This window comes from Talpa europaea (genome assembly GCF_964194135.1).
Source record: "Talpa europaea genome assembly, chromosome: 7".
Lineage (NCBI taxonomy): Eukaryota > Metazoa > Chordata > Mammalia > Eulipotyphla > Talpidae > Talpa > Talpa europaea.
In genome coordinates, this window is record NC_140074.1 from 102,804,537 (window position 1) to 102,825,102 (window position 20,566).

General features: G+C 47.0%; 1 protein-coding gene across 1 annotated transcript in view; it reads left to right on the forward strand.

Annotated features, from left to right (window-relative positions):
• Positions 1-20,566, forward strand: part of FAM120A (family with sequence similarity 120 member A) — a gene marked incomplete at its 3' end in the record, with an annotated part of 78,740 nt that overhangs the window by 20,900 nt on the left and 37,274 nt on the right. Inside the window, exons 4-7 of the mRNA XM_084236668.1 lie at positions 4,827-4,955; positions 5,575-5,671; positions 11,443-11,540; positions 11,731-12,008. Of these exons, the coding sequence (XP_084092794.1) occupies positions 4,827-4,955; positions 5,575-5,671; positions 11,443-11,540; positions 11,731-12,008 (602 nt within the window). The remainder of the gene's footprint in view (positions 1-4,826; positions 4,956-5,574; positions 5,672-11,442; positions 11,541-11,730; positions 12,009-20,566) is intronic.

Below are 20,566 nucleotides of genomic sequence, written 5' to 3' on the forward strand. Positions count from 1 at the left end.
TGCTGGCTCATTGACTCAGCAGTCTGCACTGTTAGGGTGACGGCACCGTGCCCCTTGTTAGTGGGGGCTGGGAAGTGGGTGGAGCTCTGGTCCTCACTGGCTAAGGGCCAACCCCCCTCAGACGGCCCTTAGGTGCAGTGGTGTCCTGAATCAGCTTTTGTCTGTAAAATTCTAGGTTTTGTCAAAACTACCCCCCTGCAAACAGTTGTAATTGTGGGTTGGTGTCAAATTGGAATTTTTATAGTACGACTTTCAGTGATCCTGAAAGTCCCCAGAGAATCCCTTCCTGCTTTTCTCACCTTGGTCCTGCTGTTTGGAATTGCTGTCTTTCCATCCATTCTTGATTTATCTGAACATTTTCCTTTTCATTCTAGCAGTTCTTAGCGTGGGGGTTTATGGCTTCTCCTCCTCTTGTTAGAAACTACTTGTTTGCTTTGCTTTTTGTCCCTGAAGGAGAAAAGCCTTCTGTTTGCTGTTGGCTACAGCTCTCTTGGCTTGAGCTTTCCTTCTTGCAGTGCTGTGCCCAGTAGTCTCCACTCCTGCAGCCTGCGCTATAGTATTGAGATGCAGGCTGAGGACAGGTGGTGGTCAGGTGGACTTCGCAGTGCTGTGCTCATCGGCTTATTGGCAGCATGTGTGGACACCCTGAGACAAGGTGAAGGCTGGGTTCTTAGGAAGCTTATGTAGTTTTAATAGCCGGGTGAGAGGCTCCCACATCTCCACTTCATGTTCACCACTGGGTTGAGCTGGCATGACTTCCTGGGTGTAATCAAGAACGATACTTGAAATTTACAAGCAGTGAAACACTAGAAATTGTAATAAGTGAGTGATTCTCTGGGCAGCTACCTTATTTTGTGCTTTTAGATGTGGAAGACATTTTTTGGTGGTTTTTTTTTGTTTTTGTTTTTGTTTTTGTTTTTGTTTTTTTTTTTGGTGGGACCCTCTCCGGCGACCTGGGAACGAACCGGCGCTGCAGAGCCTGAGGGCAGCCTCGCAGCCCAGCACTCAACCGCTGCGCCACCAGGGGAGGCCCTTGGTGTTATTTATTTATTTATTTATTTATTTATTTATTTATTTATTTATTTATACAAGAACCAAGATACAGGCCAGATGTGTGGGAGGGTGAGAGGATTCACCAGAGACAGAGCGGGAAGCAGAACAGGCAGACTGACGAAATACACTGCTGAGGGGAGCAGCAGGCGAGACAGGAGAGGTCCGCCCCGCCATGTGGGACCCTCGCCGGCTGGCTGGGATTGAACCGGTGCTGCAGAGGCTGCGAACAGCTTCATAGCACTGTGCTCAACCGCCTGCACTACCAGGGCATGCCCTGGTTTAGATATTTTTACTATGCAGTTGTTCTAACCCCCTGAATGCCTCACAAAATGATGAAATAATAAATAGATATCAGCCCTGAGATTCAGGACCACTTCTGACTAAATACATAGATACTGAGAATCATGTATAAGATGGCCATCGTGCTGGGTGAGGGTACCTTGCAGGGACCTTTAGGGACTTCATCCTGCTCCTGATTCATCACACCTCCCCTGGTCCCTCCTGATCCCTACATCTACTGGCTGGGTTCATGCATGGATGGTGTCTCCCATTTCTGGAGATGCTAGAGGCTCACAGCAGGGCACCCTGTCCTCCCTGGCATCCCTAGGGCCTTCCCATTCTGGCCCCTGGGAGGCTGCTGGCATAACCATTTAAGCAGGAAATAGCTTATTGGGGAAAATGATGCTGAAAGTGAAAGTCTCCCAGAAGAGGAAGAGGTGGTTATCATCAATTTCCATACAAACAGGATCTATTTATTATTTAATTATCCTGCTTGGAACAAAGAGGTTACACCATCTCTGGAGGCCAGCTCCAAATTTTTGTTTCCTTTCCTGCAAAGCAAGTAACTAACAATTACCCAGATTACTACGAAGTACCATAAGAAAGGCAGTTGATCATAGATATTTGCTTTTTAAATAAACAGAATTTACTTTATACCCTTGGACATAAAAAGTACATATGTTTCCAACTTTAATTTAGATAAGTTGCATTTTATTGACTTTTATAAGCTTCAAATGTTAAACTTTTAAGCTAAATTAAAAACAACTGCTCAAGGGCCTCCCCGGTGGCGCAGCGGTTGAGCGCTGGGTTGCGAAGCCTCTGCGGCCTCTGCGGCGCCGGTTCGATCCCCGGCTGCTCCCCAGCCACCGCAGGAGGGTCCCACATGGTGCGCAGACCTCTCCTGCCGCCCGCTGCTCCCCTCAGCAGTGTGTTTCGTCACTCTGCCTGTTCTGTTCCCAGCTCTGGCTCTGGTGAATTCTCTCACCCTCCCGCGCTTCTGACTGTACCCAGTGCATGTATAAACAAACAAACAAATAAATAAATAAATAAATTCATGCCTCTTTAAAAAAAAAAAAAAAAAAAAAACAACTGCTCAAAGGGAAAAAAGGGAGAAGAAATGGAACTTTTATTAAAATAGTTTGAGGCCTTTTCCTAAATAGTGAAGACTTCATTTATTTGATTTGAGTGTTTGGTTTTTACAAATAGATAGGGCAGATTGCTACAACTTTCCTGTGGGGTTTGTCATGGGGGGAGTGCCAGACACTGTTACAGAACATCTTTTGGGAGATTTAGGGACTAAGGTGATGGCTCGTTCTGTGAGTCTGCAGTCTTGGTGCACTTTTTCTCAGTTGAAATTTCTCAAACCTTCACATGCATGGTTTATGTCATGTACCTGTCATGTACATGTGTGTGTGATATGTATATTTATATTGTATAGCATGTACCTGTGTGCACATTTTAGAGTATTTAAGGTGGTTAGGAGTTTCAAGGATTTGTTTGCGCATTTAATGTTCTCTTCGTTCTCAGCCTTCTAGCCAGTAGGAATGCATGATTTTACTCAGACACACCACAACAAGGTTTCTAAAGAAAATATAAGTTAAATTTGTCAGGGATGCGGAAAGTATAACCAGCTGGATATTTATAAACACATCCATATCCAAATGCTCAGGATCTTGCCACTTAAGGAATTCTGTGCAATATGCTTTTGAAACTTGCACTGTGACTTGTTTTGTGTACAGCGAGGCCCTTCATCATGCCTGGTGGTGAGGAGTGGGCCAACGGGTTCTGGGGGACACCCAGGTTCTGCCCTAGGGCAGAGGGTGGATGTGGAGACTGGATTGGAAATGAAGGTGTGGGCAGTGGTGGATGTGAGGAAGGACTCAGGCCCCATGGCCTTAACCATCCACTCAGACGGTAAGGGACACTTTAGTTGTGGGATTTATCGGTGTTGTGGGTAGGGGATGGTGGCAGCTCATCCGCAGGGACGGTACGAACTCTCCTCACTGGGTTATGGGAATGCTTGCTGGTGTAGACCTCACACCACCTGCTCCCTGCTGTAAAATCACAGCACCTTGCAAGCGTGTGAGTGGTCCTGTACTGATCAGGTGGGGCTTGCCCTCATGAGTGCTAGTGAGCAGATGAAGGGAGAAGGATGCTTCCCCAGGACACAGGGGTGGCAGCAGACATGGGAACCCTGTGTTATAAAAAGGAAATTGAGTCTACTCTTATGCATCTGATAGTACCCTGAAAGTGTAAGTATATGTCTTTTCAGAGGTCATTTTTGTGCCATTTGCTTAGGTTGCTCCTCCCCTCCCTTCCCCTCCCCTTCCCCTCCCCTCCTCTTCCCTCCCCTCCCCTCCCTTCCCTCCCCTCCCCTCCCTTCCCTTCCCCTCCCTTCCCCTCCCCTCCCCTCCCCTCCTCTCCCCTCTCCTCTCCTCTCCTCTTTCTTTTTTTACCCCCTTTGGTCTCTTAAAACAGCAGTTTTATTATCTTTCAGTTCTAAGGTCACAAGTCCAAAATAGGTCTCTCTGAATGAACTAAAATCAAGGTGTGGACAGAGCCTCATTCTCCCTTGTGGAGGCCTCTTCCTCCATGGTCAAAGTCAGCACTGACCGAGAAGTCCACACCCCAATCACTGAAGGCTCTGCCCCTCTCCATGTCGAAGGAGCAATTTCTGCCCCTCAAAAGTCTAGGCTGTTAGGCTGGGCCTCAGGCAGCTGACAACCCTTTCTACCCTGCAGCGCCCAGTGGGCAGCCCTGGGGGCACAGAGCCCTGGGATATTTTTGCCCTCTTATCCCTATAACTAAATAGAACTAAAGATGTCTTTTCTTACCATCATTCAATTTTTTTTAATTGGTTGGGAACAAAGTACCTGATTCATCTGTTTCTAAGAACAAAGATGTGCTATAATTATAATTTATAACTGAAATCTTACTAAATGAAGATATCCTTTTCCATGTTTTTTAGTTTTCATGAAAAAGCTCAGCACAAACCTTTTTTTAAAAAAATAATGTTTACTTTCCCTGGTATCAGCTGTTCCATTATGATATACATTATTCCTGCCCTTTACTTGGTGTCTTTCCCTGAGCATGTTGGTTAGAGGCATCTCTTCCTCTTACTCAGTTGACCTTGGCCTTTCACTGCGCTGGGCCCTGGCAGGGTGGCCGCCTCCTGGCGGCACCTGATAGAAGGATGTGTGTGGGGCCCAGGCCTTCTCTCAGCTGTGCTTGCCATGGTGGGCGCAGGGCCTCCCTGTACTAACCACGAGTGGGTGCAGACCTCTCAAAAGTAGTGAAAGGCTGCCAGACGCTCTTTGGACTCCTTGAGGGAAACACTACTTGTATTTCTTCACCTGAAAGGGAGACCAGGGCCTCAGCACACAGCAGTGGGGCTTTGCTCTCCCAGCTGGGACGATTCTGCCCCAGAGCAGATTTCCCAGCGTTTCAGGCCATGATGGGAACTCACCTGCTGCTTCCTGTGCTTGTTTCTGCAGGTCCGCGCCCACCAGCTGGTCTTGCCTCCCTGCGATGTGGTGATCAAGGCCGTGGCTGACTATGTCCGCAACATTCAGGACACCTCTGACCTGGACGCCATTGCTAAAGATGTTTTCCAGCTTTCACAGGTGAAATGTGGCTGTGGGGCGGCCTCTGCACGGGGTGTGGATGGTGCCAGCATGACCAGGGGCCTCCAGTCTGGTTGGGAAAGTTGGCTCCTCTCCTAGCTGCTCCTGCCTTCCCTCTGGCCTGAATGCGGAGTTTTTAAGGTGGACTGATTGAGGCAAGGCCTCAACCCCTGCATTCCCAGTGTAGTGTGACAGGACTTTTAGAAGAGGCATCAGATTGTCGAGTGGGCCATGCATCTGGCTTTAGGTCCTTTCAGGAGATGGCAGGGATTTTCTTACTCCTTTTTTGGGTCAGGGTCGATAGAAGAGACTTTGTGTGGTCCCTGTGTATTCTCTGAGGAGTAAACTGCTGTCCACTTGCTGGATACAGAGAGCAAACCACTGCGGCCCAGCACAGTTTTGAAGCCTGCACCTTTAGACTCTGTTGCTCTGAGAGAATTGTTTGATTTGCTTTCTTCAATAATATGTTGATTTTCCTTGAAGATTTTAATGACATTCAAACTCTTATCTAGCTGCAAAGCTGCAGATCATTATATATATATATTGAATTTTAAGACTTTATTACTCCACACCACCGGTAGTATGCTAACTTACAAAGGTTTTCTTGTGTTGATTTCAGTCTAGAACAGATGACAAAGTGATTCGATTTAAGAGAGCGATCGGCTATTACTCAGCCTCTAGCAAGCCGATGGCGTTTCACCCACCTCCTTACTTAGGTAAGTGACAGGTCTCTGATTCTGTGTGTATCCAGGGACTGAATGTTCATTGGGTGCTCCTGTAGGTTTATTCTTTGAAATGGGATGTCTGTAGTTATGCAAGTAAGTGTTGCCGAGCTTCCTGAGATTCTCAGTAGGAATCCCTGAGTCTATCAAGGAGTAATAGAATACTTAGAGACTTAGGGTAGAGGGAAGCAGGGCTATGAAATCCTAAGGGATGGATACTCTTGCAGAAGCTCCCAGATGTGGAGGACCCTCTGTCTACAAATGCCTTAATAAATGGGGATTTGTGTATCCTCTCCTGTTGCTTTTTTAAACAGAAGACCAAATTAACGCAGATATTTGGAATTGGGAAATAAAAATTATTAGAAGCTGTTGACTTGAGCCTGCTTGATTTTCATGGGGCCATACCTATCCTCCTGAGTTGGATTTGCTTTCTTGGGGTTTTACAGAGTTGTAAACTGAAATCGTCCCTCCAGTTGTTTTTTTGTTTTTTGTTTTTAAGCTGTGTTACTTCATGTAATGAATGAAGCCTGTTCCCAAGATTGCAAAAGATCTGGCCTTTTTGTTGGTTCAGAAGATTAGTCCCTAAGTGGAATCATTTCCTCATACTGTCCTCAGATGGTAGCTAGGTGACAGCCTCAGTTGTGTGTTCAAGCCCAGCATTTCTGCTGCTGGTCATGACAGAGGTAGCAGAGGTGATGGACTTGGTGGGTGGGTGCGACAGGTGAGTGGCTGTTTTGACGGGCATGCTCAGAGATGGGGCATTTCCTCTGTGGGCCCAACTCCTTTGTGCTGGCATTGTCGCAGTGGCTCTGACAGACGCTCACGCTGCTACTGCTCATACTGTCCATTTTATTCCTATCTATCAGACGGGTTTAAAATGTCAGGTGACCCAGACACACCATCACACTTAACAAACTCCCTTGCCTACCCCTTCCAAACCCCCACCCCTATGACTGCTGCTCTCCAGGCCCTGCCTCTTGCTGGGATGTGCCTTGCTGCCCCTTCATGGGGCCTTTGCATTATCATGGGACTTGAAGCTTTCTCTTGATATCCTGTGCATGGGGTATTCCAGTTCCGAAAGCCAGGTATCTTGGTACCTCCTCTGAGGCTTTTCTGGACCAGCCAAACCCACTATTCAAGCTGTGGGGTAACTTGCTCCTTTCCTAATCAGCAGACACCTTTGAGGTCCTGTCACTGCATGTGGATTTGCTGTAGTATTTTTAAAGCTCTGCAGGATGGGTGCTTGCTTATCTGCTTAACCATCTCCTACTGTCATCATCTAGAATATATTCAATTTTCTTGCTGTTGGCGATAATCAATTTAAAAGTGTTTATTATCACCAGGTAATCAATATGATCTTGTACTATATAGTTCATTAAGTTTTTGACATTTTATGTACAGTCAATTTTATAGCTTTGCTTTACTAGATCCACATTTCCAAGGTTTTTACTTAAGTTTTTTTTTTTTTTAAAGTTGTGAAACTTAAAATGTAATCCAAACCTAAAGGACAGCATCATGCATAGCAGTGTACCCACTGAATGGGTTTCACAAATGACAGCTTTGCTTCACATCTTTCTCTTTTTAAAAGAAATAACATTATTAGACTTGTCTAACTCCTGTGGATCCTTTGAACAGGTATTTATATTTTCTCACCTCATACATGCAGAATAATAAGAACCTCATATATGATGTTCACTTCAATACTAAGATCATGTATGTTATTCTGTACTTGGTGCTTTTGAGCTATACCCAGATGGGGAAAAGGACAGTTTTCCTCTCCTGTCCTGGCCCATAAACTGGCAGACTTTAATCAGGTGTGCACAGAGGCCACACATAGAGTAATGGAGACTCTCTGCTGGTTATTCCGAGGAGTTTATATCATTTCTAGAAAGGAAGCAAGAAATTTCGGAAGGAAAGGTAGAACAAAGAATTTTGCGATTTAAAGAAAATGTAATTCTGTAGGGTTTATCCATGTATGCGTAGAAAGCAGACCACACAGGCCTAGTCTGTGGCGATAAGGTTGTAGGGCTAGCTTCCACCTCCCAGATCGCTACGGAGATTAATTTCCTGTTTTTAGAGCAGTAGTTATATGGGCAGAAAATAGTGTTCTTGGATTTTCTGGCTTTCTATTTCTGTCTTTAATTTTCTTTTAATTTCTTTGAATTCAGAGTATGAGGGCAGCCTGTCTTTAGTCCCTGTGGTCAGCATTCATAGCTTTCAGTCTGTACTTTTTACATTGAATTCACTGGTACTGGTATCCCTTCCCAGAGCCCTGCTGGGGTGGGTACCACCGAGAGCCATGGGGGTGCATGTGTCTGGGGCGTCCTTTTTACTCCCCAAATGAGCCATGGACTCTGTCTCTATCCCTGTGACCTTTCATTCACTTTTTAGTGAGTTTATTTTAGTTGATGTGGTATGATGTAGTTTAGGCTCACTGGGCTTTTAAAAGGTCATTTTTGTAAAAGTCTGAGAATTATCATTTAGGAAGAACTGAAAATACATCCTGCTTCATCTGCTGTCTGTTTTAAAGTTGGTAGACATACTGCTCAGGCTGGATCTCTGGGTGGCTTCTCCATGGTCAGTTCAGGGGGAGAAATGAGTGGTCAGTCTGTCAGAGACCTTGAAGGTGGTGGGCTTTCTTTTAGGATGGACATCTTTGCTATTTTTTAAAGATTTTTATTTATTTTTACGTAGAACTGGGGTGCAGGCCGAGGTGTGGGAGGTGAGAACATTCACCAGAGACAGAGTGGAGCACAGAACAGGCAGACTTACTGAAATACACTGCTGCTGCACCTCCCCCTGCAATGACCCTTAGGGCTAATGGTCCGGCACACTGCTGAGGGGAGCAGCGGGTGAGGCAGGAGAGGTCTGCTGTGCCCTGTGCATTAGCTCCCTCCCTGGGCACTGAACTCAGGCTGTGGAGGTGGGCTGTTGTGGTGATAGACTTAACTCCTAGGTCACCAGGGAGGCCTTTTGCTATTTCTAAAATCTGTGGCTGGACAAGCTATTTAATACCAGTGATTCAGACTCTGATTAAGTGAACCCAGGATTGAGTGGATTTGACCAAAATGTGTGATATACTCAGGCATCAAGTGAAGGGGAATGGTGCTGTACCTTTGTACCAGCATGTTCAGAGTTGGGACACATAAGTCAGTACTTATCTGCATAGGATTTTCCAAATGTCACTTTGTTTTGTCCAACGTCAAATCTTAGCAGTAGTGTGTGACTAGTAGGTGATTGTTTATTAGCTGGGGCCGAGGCCAGGCCAGGGCCAGGCTGGGGCTGACTGGTTCTCAGAAGAGCTTCTAAATCCACTTTATTTTAATGTGGAAGGGCTGTGCTCTCCATTTGGGACTGAAGTGATGGAGGAGAGGCTGAGTGGCATGTCTGGTCCCACGCAGCCAGCACAGCCCCTGGACTGCAGTGTGCTGCCTTCTCAGGTTTCCCAAAGAAGTCTTTTATATTAAAAAAAGTTTTAATTATGAGAATATTTTTCATATGGTTATTAAACACTATTCTCCTGCCTCTGTTTTGAGCCTGCGAACTTTTTAAACAAAAACTCAGCTCTTTGGGTGAGTGCCGTGAAAGGAAGAGTGAGGAGTTGGTGGTGTTTCTCCACTTTGTCCTGGTGCCACTTCTGAGGGAGGTCCTTGTCACCAGAAGTCAGACAATAGCCCTGCTTAGCTGCTCCAGGCTCTGAGAACAAGGACTGATTCACAAGAAGACATGCAGCACTCAGGCAGGCCCTGGCTGATGAGGCATTTTTGCAGCCTTCAGAGAAATGTAGACAAGTTAACTCATTTATTGGATCGAGTTCTGATAGAATAGTAACTAGCTTTGTGGATTCTCAGAGGTTTATTTGAGGTCAAGATTGCTGTATGATCTTAGAGAATATATTTCTTCCTTGGAAATCTTTGGTTTTAAGTAAGAATATAGCTTTCTTTGAATGGAAGTTTATGCTTTTCAGGAAGTTTGTGGATGTAATGCCAAATAGACTGCAACAAAATTGCTCATCTTCACTTGAAACTACTGCTGCATGAGCGGGGAAACCTGTCTCGACCTTGTGGACTTACCACCTGGTCAGGGATGTCTCCTGTGTGTGAGTGCACATGTGCTCGTGAGGTGGGTGCACATATCTCCCTGTGATTGCCTGTACATGTATGTATGTGTATACTGCTGGAAGTTTGTACACATGCCATCTGGCAGAGGGTGGAAGCTGACTCCGTCTGTGTTTGAGCCTGTATCAGACCTGAGCATTTCTGAACTTGACCACTTAGAGGCAGGGGCAGCAGTGGCATTGTGGCTGCTGAGTTCGAGATTCCTCGAAGGGCCAGGAGGAGGGGAGCAATGGCCAAGGACTGTGACCATCCAGCTCCACAGGACTGGATTCAACTTAGGGGCCCTGTTGTGAGGTGTCAAGAGAATTTTCTTTCAGAGATGAGAGGAAAGGTTTGCAGTGCTGTGTTTTTTATTTATTTTTAATTAAATGTGTTTCTTTTTGTTGTTGTGTCAATGCGAGAGAAACAGCGTTGGTGGGTGTGTGTTTCTCACTGGCGTGGCTCAGACTTACAGGTGGGGAACCTTCCTGTACAGGACATTGGCACCCAGGATTCCTGGTTGGTTTTGTTCTGCTTTTCAGAGAAGCCTAAGGAAGAGATCGTGTGACTGTGAGGGCTCCTGTGGGTCTGTTGTGTATTCTTGCACTGTGTACTCTGTGTCTCCCGAGATCTGCTGCAGCCACTCTGGGGTCTCGTGTGAGCCCCCTCCTCGTGGCCTGTCCTCATGATCCGACCCTGAGGACCTTCGGGCCTGATGGTTCAGTGAGTGAACAAGCTCTGAGGAGTCTCCTTGTTTTTATCACACTAATAGATAATAGGCGCTATTTTGAAGCATTTTTTACATCAGGCTCATACCCATCCTCTTCGCTGGGTGTCTGGGGCCTGCTCACCTGTTGGCTCTATGTGGCTGGCTGCGTAAAGCCCCGGCCTCTCAGGTCTATCTGGTGACCAAGCATCATGGTTGGAGTTTCCGGGGCCTACGACTGAGTTGACAGCTGCGTCAAATTAAAGGATGTGTTTGAGCTTTTCTCCTGTGACTTCATTCTCATTCGCTGTTCCCAGTTAGCATGAGGATGTGAAGTGCAAATCACACCATTTTTTATGTTTTAAGAGCCAGAGTCCAAATGACTCGTACTTAATGCATGTTAAAATGTATAAACTGATAATGGTTTACTTAACAAAAAACATGCAATAGTCTAGGCTGCACTGCCACACCTTACTTTCTATCTTCAGCAGCGTGCTAGGACCCGATTTGTCAAGCGTTTTAACTCCCATTGATTCAAAAATGGAAGGTGGGAGGTGTTTAGACCCTGTTTTCTTCTTTGGTCTGACAGTGTTACCACTGCAACCGAGTAGTCAGCACGCCTGTTAAGGTAAAGAGTGGAACAGTTTAGGCCTTTGAGGAAATTAATGAAAACAGTACAGAGAAGTTAGTCAAACTTTTTTTGAAAATGAGTATTGTAAGAAAGTATTTGAAAGAAAGTATTCTAGCCCCAGTATATAAAATAGACCATCAGAAAATTAGGTACTTTAATTCATCTGTTTACGTGTATTGTTAAGCAAGACTTCCTAAGGTTTTCTGAGATGTGGGACTAGCAGATGGCCCCAAGGAGGAATGAGGTATAAGACAGAGAGGTCAGAAACCCAGCTACCACCCTGTCCCACTAACACTTATTTTATTATTTTCTTTCCATGTTGGTGAAACAGCCAGACCAAATCCATTCGGAATGCCTGGGATAGTGCCACCATATGTCCCCCCTCAGATGCTCAACATTCCACAGACCTCTCTGCAAGCAAAACCCATGGTAAGACCTTGCTCCTTCCCAGAACAGTGGGGGCAGCTGGCTGGATGCCTGTGTTAACCTTTAACCTATGCTAAATAATCTAAACTCTTGAGTCGATAAGTAAAATGGCTGCCCATGGTTTTTGAAAGACAAGTGAGCTGGGTCCTATAGGCAGCATGTGCGTGCTCCTGACTGCTGCCCTCTGCCACAGGCCCCCCAGGTTCCTGGCCCAGGGGCTCCGGGTCAGGGTCCACTCCCGTACAACCTCACCGAGCCAGCTCTCACCTTGGAGACAAGTGGAAAGAATCAGACTGAGCAGAACAACTACAGCAACATTCCTCAGGAAGGAAAGCACACCCCGCTGTATGAACGGTCGTCCCCAATCAACCCTGCTCCCAGTGGCAGCCCCAACCACGTGGACTCGGCCTACTTTCCAGGCTCTTCCACTTCATCCTCTTCTGACAACGACGATGGCAGTGGAGCTGCAAAGTGAGTGTGTGGGTGGTGGCCGTGCTGGGCTTGTGTGGTCATTTCCCCAGGGAAGCTGCCTCTGGCTGGCCGCCTGTGGCTCTGAGCTCAAAGGTGTGTCTGCTGCAGGTAGGTGACAGTCACCTGTGCTGGGACCAGGGCTTCTTGAATGTGAGGGAGAGAAGAGGTAAAGACACTTCCTTCGGACTGCTTGGGTTGAACGTCTGCTTGCTACCAGCCCGTGGTCTTGGACTGCCCTGCGAGGCAGGAGTTTTGGGTATTTTTTTGACCTCTCAAAGTGGTGAGTATAGGTACTGGCTGTTGACTGTACCCCGGAAAGCATTTCAAGTTAGAGCCCTGGCTACTGGGTCGAGGAGAACTCTGAATTTTCTCTCCTACCACCTCAACAGCTTGAATCCTAACTCAGCTGCTCATAGGACTCTTGAAATAACACTGTTCACCCAACCAAAGCCCTAGGAAGCTTCCAGACCGGACCGGACTAGAACTCTCCTGTACAGGGATATTTCAGAATAAATGAAAACAATATAAATGTAGCCCTCCTCTCTCCTTAAATACCTTTTGTTTCTAAGAAACCTGATTTTAAAAAAAGGGAAGAGTTTGTGTTTGTATCTTCTCTTCCTTGGTTTGAATTTTGGTTCATGGGCACATGCCCAGAGGTCTGTCCACTGCAAATGCTGTGAGTTTTCTTCCAAATGTGGGCTAATGTCAGCAAGACTAGAGTATCTGTGTGATTCGGTTCATCTTATTAAAAATGTTCCTCCTGGACTGAAACATAGTAGAAGTAAGACATAAAGCCAGACAGTAGTCCCAGAATACTCGACAATAAGATATTGTGAGAGAGAGGCCGGGGTGGAGGTGAGGGAGGGAAGGAGACTATAGTCATGTAACTTATTATAGTACATTGCTAGGCTTTTCAGTTTAATATTAGTTATTGTTGCTAATCTCTTACCGTGCCTTATTTGTAATTAATTATCATAGGTATGTATGCATAGGAAAAAATATATGGGGTTTCTGACATCCACTGGGTGTCTTGAAATGTATCATGTGGCTTATTGGGTGCTGGTGGTGTGTGTGAAGCTAGGAGGAGGCTTGTTTAGGAGGCTTAGCCTCATCTTCCCTCAGTGGGGTTGCAGGAGTGTTTAGTTGCCCCCCATGAATTGGCAACTGTGTGTCAGGTATGAAGGGACCTGGGTGAGTGGGACCCCTTGAGAGTACATCTTGTATGTGTCACCTCTTCCATGCGGTTCTGGCTGTGTGACCGTATTGGAGCCCCCCGTGTTTCCCCCCACCTCTGGGCTCTGGCATCCCTTTGTACCCCACCTGGCCCGAGGAACCTGGAAGCTGCCATCTGCATGCAGGGACAATGGTGAAGGAGGCAGGATGTGTGCCCGGCTGGAATCCAGGTTCTGTGATGAGCTTTGTGCTTCAACTTGTCTTACATTCCCAGAATCTGCTCCCTTTTGTCAGAACAAGAAGAGGCAAGTATTAGAGCTGAGGGAGGAAGAGAAGAGAGTGGATGGACCCCATGTTTGGAGGATTTGGGTCAAGAATCAGCAGAACAGGGGCAGACCTGGTTCTGGGTGTCCTTTTGCTGTGAGGGGCTCTGTACCACGGGATGTGTGGGCACAGCAGGAGCCAGGAGTCTGTGATTGGATGAGTTTGCCTGGCCTGAGGCCACATGTGGACTGGAGAGTTGCTCTTTTATTTAAAATCTCTGTGGTTTGGACTTGCATTGGATTCCTGACTCTACCCTGTGCTCTGAGACCAGCTTTGAGGAACAGGAGTCATCCATTCATTCAGCTAGGCTATTCTTGAGCACTTATAATTCACCATTGAGTGTGTTGGTGGGCACATAGATGGCATGGGGTAGGGGGTCAGACTCTAAAGGAAACACCAGGCTGAAAAGGCCTGGGATCTCGAGGTCTGAGCTGAGACAGAATAGGGACAGCTGACTGTGCATGTGAAGAGGCCAGGCAGACTTATCACATGAGGTTGCGTTGCATTGCATTGTAAGGGGTCCCACTTACCCAGGTCCCTTCACCCAAGTTGCATTGCCCAGACTCAGGTCTGTTCTGAGTGCCCCGTGAAGCTTCCTGCATTTGCTCTCATCAGCCCTTGACTAGAGGAATCCCAGCATTGCTTGATCTTGGTGCTGCTTGCCCTGGGGAGAAGCAGGTATCTGGAGTCCAGATCTTTAGCCAGGGGAGGTTTTGGACAGTCCAACTTTGGGGCTTCTAGTCCTCATAGCTGACCATAGGAATGTGTGTAGTGCTGGACCCTAAGACATGAATACAAGTGGAGGAGCCTGCTGGGGCCCCTGGTTAGGTGTACCTTCCCCTCAGGCACACCTACAGTATTTGTGCACACTTGCTCTCCCTGTGGGCATGCCTGTACCTCTGGTGCTTCCCATGGCTCAGAGTAAGTGACATCAGAGTGGGAGAGTCCACTCAGAAAACCAGTGGCTTTTATTGCAAAGGGTGATGGCTGGTGGGTCATGTGGTCAATGTTAGAACAAGAGTTACCCTCCCCCACAGACAAAACTTCCCTCAAACTAAAACAGGTCAGAGTTTTAAATGGCAGAGAATCTAAAAACATGCAGCTCATAGAGTAGAGAGATGGTCCATAGACGTTAACCCTCACTAAACAAATCAAAGGAATGCAACTAAAGACACACCAAGGAATCTTTTTGTAATGTACAAAGTGGAGAAACGTTTGTTTTTAGAAGATGAAGTTCAGTGGGGGAGATAGACTGTGGGGCATGTGGATTTTGGCTCTTTAGGGTACCCTTGCAGGAGTTGTGTGCCTATGTGTGAGGTGAGGTGAGTGTGGATGCTGTTGACCCCGAGGGTGAGAGCCAAAGGGTATGCCCCAGATACCATCAGTGGGAGCCTGCCTTCCTGGGAACACATGGAGCACTGTGTCATCTATCTATCTAGATGCCTACAGATGACACACGGGTGACAGCAGATGGGCCAGGGCTCCAGGCTGATGAGCTGTGACCCCTTCCTTCTGTGTGCACATGTATATGTATCTGCATGAATGTACATGCTTATATGTGTAGGCGTGTTTATATGCATGTGCATAGGCAGCTGTTCTTGGCCACACACCTACACATACATGGTGTGTGACATGGGTGTCTGTATGCATGTATGTGTGCATGTGTCTAGATACGCATGTATATGCATGCAAATATTTGTGTGTATACATGCTAGGTAGGCCCTGCCCACCCCCACCTCCTTTTACCAGGCCTTTCAGCTGCCATAGCTGTAGAAGTTGTCCCCATGTTCCACTAACCCCACACTGCTGGAATGGAGTCCTGGGTGTCGCTCTCTTGAGGTTGACATACATCCCTGTCTTGGGCAGCAAGAACCCTGCAAACCCTGCAAAGAACCCTGTGAGCGCTTGTCTCCAGATTTGCTGTTGTGCTGTCCTTCATCTCCTCGAGGCTCCTCTCCTTCACTTCTGCTCTCACGGTGTCCTTCTGTCAGGGACAACCCCTGAACCTGGAACCCTGGCTGCTACTCGTCAGTCAGTAATATCCATGCCAGTTATTTCAAAGTAATATGAGAAAGAAATGTGCTGCTTTCTTGCTCAATAATGCTTTTTCTTTCCCTGTTCTTGGAACTTCATCAGCATAACTTGCTTTAGTCTTGGTTAAAATTTTAAAAATTGTCATTTTTCTTCTCTTCCTGGTCTTTGTCGCATCTGTATACTCCCTTTTTGGTTGAATTAAAAATTACAACGGAGGTATTATTGTCATAGGTTCATCACCCTTGAGAATATGAATTTAATCTGAGGTTGCTAATTTGAAATTTTAATTTTTTTTATATATTTTTTTCTAATTATCACTTCAGTGTAAAGTTACAGAATTCAAACATTAGAAAATACAAGACAGGAAATTTCCTGTGATACTCTCTCTAGAGATGCAACTATTTTCAAGAGACTGGTGAATATTTAAATGTCTGATTTTCTTCTGCATATACTAACATGGTCTTTAGAAGAATGGGATCTTACCTTAGGGGCAGCCTCTGCCTTTTTAAAGCATGTATTCTTGTTTGTGCCTGTTAATGTAGACATGTGAACTCTGACATTTGTCAAGGGATATTTGAAAGTCTTAGCAGGAGAGGAGACTTAAGAGTTCACCACTTTTGTGACTCATGGAGATTTGTCCATTTTTTCATACATTTGTATTTGACTTCAAGGTGTGGTGTCTGTTGAATAAGCTTTGTAGGCCCTGTGTGACTGTGGACAGAGCTGGCTCTGATAGATGGACCCAGAAGGGCGGCTACTCGCTGTCGGGTCTGAGGGGCTGCTGGCCAGTGCAAAGGCGGGTGCCTCTGGAGCCTGTGCTCATGGCCTGTTCTCTGTGGTCCTGGGTGCGGCTCCTCAGGCATCCCAGACCCAGTTCCTCCCTAGTGCGGAAGGGGTCCCTGAGTTGTTTGTGAATTAAATACCTGGTGGGTAACCACAAGAAATGATAGATGGCACTATTGTTTTAAAAATAACTATTGGTGCAATTAAAAAAAACACCCAGAACATTGATTTCTTTTTCAGTGTAAAACACCTACAGAATTTTTTTCCACACCCTCCCTCTGGAGTCCCCAAAAATGTGCTTCCAGTGCATATTCTTTTTTCCTTTAAGTAGTTTTGGTGTTTTTCTTCTGTTTTGAATCCTCTTGGGCTCTATTTCCACAGAAATGGTGTGGCTCAAGAGGAGACTGATGTTTCACCCACCCCAGTGCCTGTCCCACAACCTTCAGTATGGCCGGGGGCCTTCCTTCTGGAATGCTGGTCTGTTGTGCCAAATAGTTGCTTTATGTTGGGCTTTTTAGCAGAAGGTGGCATTTCTAAAACCTTCTCATAAACTGATTCTGAGTCACTTTCTTGAGTTGGCAAAATCAGCAGTCACCTGTGCCGGATGAGGTTCTGTGTGTCCTGCTAGTTCCAACCCACAGGAGTGTTTGTCCTTCTTGTCTGACCCACTGTGGTGTCAGGACAGCAGGCAGTCCTGTGAGCACGGGACAGACATGGAGCATGAGCTTGGCCACTGATGTGCAAGCCAGCATTCGGGAGCACACTCTCTCCGCTCCCTACTTCCTGTGGAGAGTGGACTGTGACGTTGACCTGATGGGGCACAAGGAGCCTGTACCAGCTGGGTGTGTGACTCCTGTAGTTGCAGACAGGGTGCTCTCCTCCTCACACTCCAGTCTGGCAGCATGGGGCCGAGGGTGGGTTGTTGCACAGGGAGCAGCATGGTTGGGGGCTCTTGTCCTTTGGCCCTGACTCAGGACCTGAGGTGAGAGGGAGACAGAAAGGAACAAGTAGGTGCACGTCTTTGACAGTCACAATCTGTGTCCGTGACCTCAATGCCAGAGACTGCTGCTAGGGATTCAATCTTGTTTTTTAAGTTTTATTAATTTATGCATGCAAGAACTGGGGTGTAGGCCAGAGGTGTGGGGGGGTGAGAGGATTCACCAGAGACAGAGTAGGGAACAGAACAGGCAGATCTACTGAAATCCGCTGCTGAGGGGAGCGGCGGGGGAGACAGGAGAGGTCTGCTCTCCATGTGGGTCACCTCCCTGGCTGGGGATCGAACTCGTGCTGCAGTGGCTGGCTTTAGCTTAATAGTGCTGAGTCTTTAACCCCTGCACCACCAGGGAGACCCTGGGGATTCAGTCTTTGGCTTTCCTTTCGTGTTTAGTTCTTCCTGTTGAGTTTCATTTGACTTTGCTTTTTCTTCCTGTTGACAAGCAAGTTGCCTTGAAGTTCACAGTGTCTTTTCTGCTCTGGGAAAGAGGGTTTTCTGCTCTGCTGTGGTAGATGGCCACATGGCATTTACTGTGATGAAATGGGTAGTGATGTGCTCTCTGTGTGACACTGGCATCCCTGACCTGCTGGCTAGAGAAAGCAGGAGAGTCCTGTGGCTACAGTATTCTGTCTTTGGGGTAAGGACCGGCAGTGCCCCAATCATGTGGTGTGCTCTGGCTATGCCACTATTCCTGGCGTGAGGCCAGGGCCTTTCTGGTGGTTGCCATCTGTGTCCCCAGCTGTATCTGTGAACCCCTTTGGGTTGGCTTTGTGTGGTGCTGTCCTGAATGTTAGATCTAGGTTTGAATCAGTGTTGTGAGGGGACCCTGCTCTGAGCCTGTGCCACCCACGGAGACTTTAGGGAGACGGCATACAGACCTCCTGCCTGGGCCACCTACTCCCTGTGGCCTGTGGTCTCTGCAGGCCTCCCAGTTCTTGGGAGGGAATCTGTGTCTGTGTGAGCTATCCTGGGTGGCTGAGTGTGAACAGTCGTGGAGACTGGAGCCTGATGGTAATTGAATGCTCTGAACTCTCTTGCCCATCTTCTCCAAGGCACGGTATTTGTCCCATTCAAATACTCCATGTTCTTGGTAGTTGTAATGGAGTTGTCCCATTGAAATTGTGTGGACTTTTTAATTTTAATTTTTATTTATTTTTTAAGATTTATTTTATTTATACAAGAACCGGGGTACAGGCCAGATGTGCAAGAGGGTGAGAGGATTCACCAGAGACAGAGTGGGGAACAGAACAGGCAGACAGACCAAAAACACTGCTGAGGGGAGCAGCAGGTGAGATGGAGAGGTCTGCTGTGCCATGTGGGTTACTCCGAGGTTGGTGGGGATCGAATCGGCACTGCAGAGGCTGCAGACAGCTTCACAGCTGTGCTTAACCACCTGTGCCACCAGGGAGGCCTCTGTGTGGACTTTTTTAAAAAGGAAATTGTCAAGGTACTTTTGGGCTGAATTTTAGATTTTATTAAAATGTCATATAAGCATCTAGATATATTTTATTTTTAGTTTGATAACCTATATAGAACAAAACCAAGATTCAGATTCCAGGTCTGTGTGGTCTTTGGAGGGACAGTCTTTCCCTTTATTAGCTAGGTGCAGGTTCCTATGCCGTCCTGTGTCACGGCTGTGGCAGGTGCATGTGGGGCTGTGCATTCAGCTTGTGTTCTGGGGAAGTCTCCACATCACAACAGGGCCTCAGTTGTGGTTATGTCACACAAAGATAAGTGGCTTTGTACCTCTTTGCCCACATATCCTTTAGACTGCAATTATGTGATGTGTTTGTTCAACATTTGAGTGTCCACTTGATGGTGGGGTAGCTGTGTCATGCTCTGTCTTCACAGGGTTGACAGTCGAGTGAGGAACTGGACAGTGATTACAGGTAGTGATGAGTCCAGTGCGTGCCTGCAGGAGACACAGTGGTGGGAGGAGTAGGCGTGGAGTCGGGGAAGGCTGCACAGAGGTGTCCAGTCAAGCGGGACCTGTGGGGTGGGGTATTGCATAAAACTTCTTGCACCATGGCTGGGGCAGTCCAGCAGAGGGCCAAGACTGTCATCCATATACTTGACCAAGAACTTGTGTCCATATTGTCTAGTGACTGCTTTAATTTTAGGGAGAAGAAGCCACACATTTTTTACAGTCAAGTGGAAAATGCGAGACTATTTCAAGAGGACACCTGGGGAAAGGCCCTCATCCCATAATTATTGGCAGGTGTGAGTTGGGACTGTGTGGGGACTGCTGCACTCCCCCCAGAAAGACTAAGGAGATAGAAAGTGCTGAGTGGGTGCAGAGTGTGCAGAGAGAGCACGAGCTGATGTTGAGCCAGAGCCTCTGCAACAGCCCCAAGCCTGATGCTCAGGGGCATAGGACAGCAAGATGAGCTTCTCATTAGGGGCCTTGTAGCCCTTCTCCACAGGGAGGGAGACTTGCTGTGTCCCAGCTGCAGAGATCCATGAAGCCCTTTGCTTGTAACTGGTGTAGTTTTTTTGTGGGTAGGTTATTCTCAGATGTTTCAAATTGTATGTGATGGATATTATATTGTTTCATAAAACTTTCAAGTCTCCATCTAATTTATTGTAAAATTTCACTGAGTAAATGTCCCTGGCCTTTTAGTGAGAAGCACGAGAGCAGTCCCCTCTGTACACGCCTGGTATCATGGCAGGGCTGGTGTGGCTCGGGTATTCACTTGGAACTTGTGTGATTAGCCATCTGCCTACTGCTTCCCTCTTTGACATGTCATGCCACAGCCGTCCAATGGCAGTGTGCTGGATTGTGTCCTGGTGGAACTCATTCACTGAGACTTGTCTGGAAGCTTCCCCAGCCTCCCACCTACTTTGCCATGTGGCACTTTCTCTGACTGGAAGCAGGGTGTATCTGCGTGCTCCCGCAACACTGCAGGTGCCTTCTCATCACTAGGGCTTGTAAGCATGGCACACTGCAGGCATGGACAGAGCAGTGGCTTCTCCAGTCTGTACAGAACCTGTCCGCGTGGGGCATCTCAGGTCTCACCCTGTGACTTTGTGGAGGCCTGGGACAGAGTGCTGAGATTGCTGTGTGGGACATGGTTCTCGATTTAAGATGGATGACTTGTCCTCTCTCCTCTGCTTTTTGCACTTTTGTTTCTGTGTTTTTGTGACAGAAGTAAAGTTGACAGAAAGAGAGGAGAGTCAGTGGGTCAATGAGAAAGGCAAGCCCAGAAGCTCCTCATAAGCACCCTGTGGCCAGCGCTGGTCTTGGCAGCTA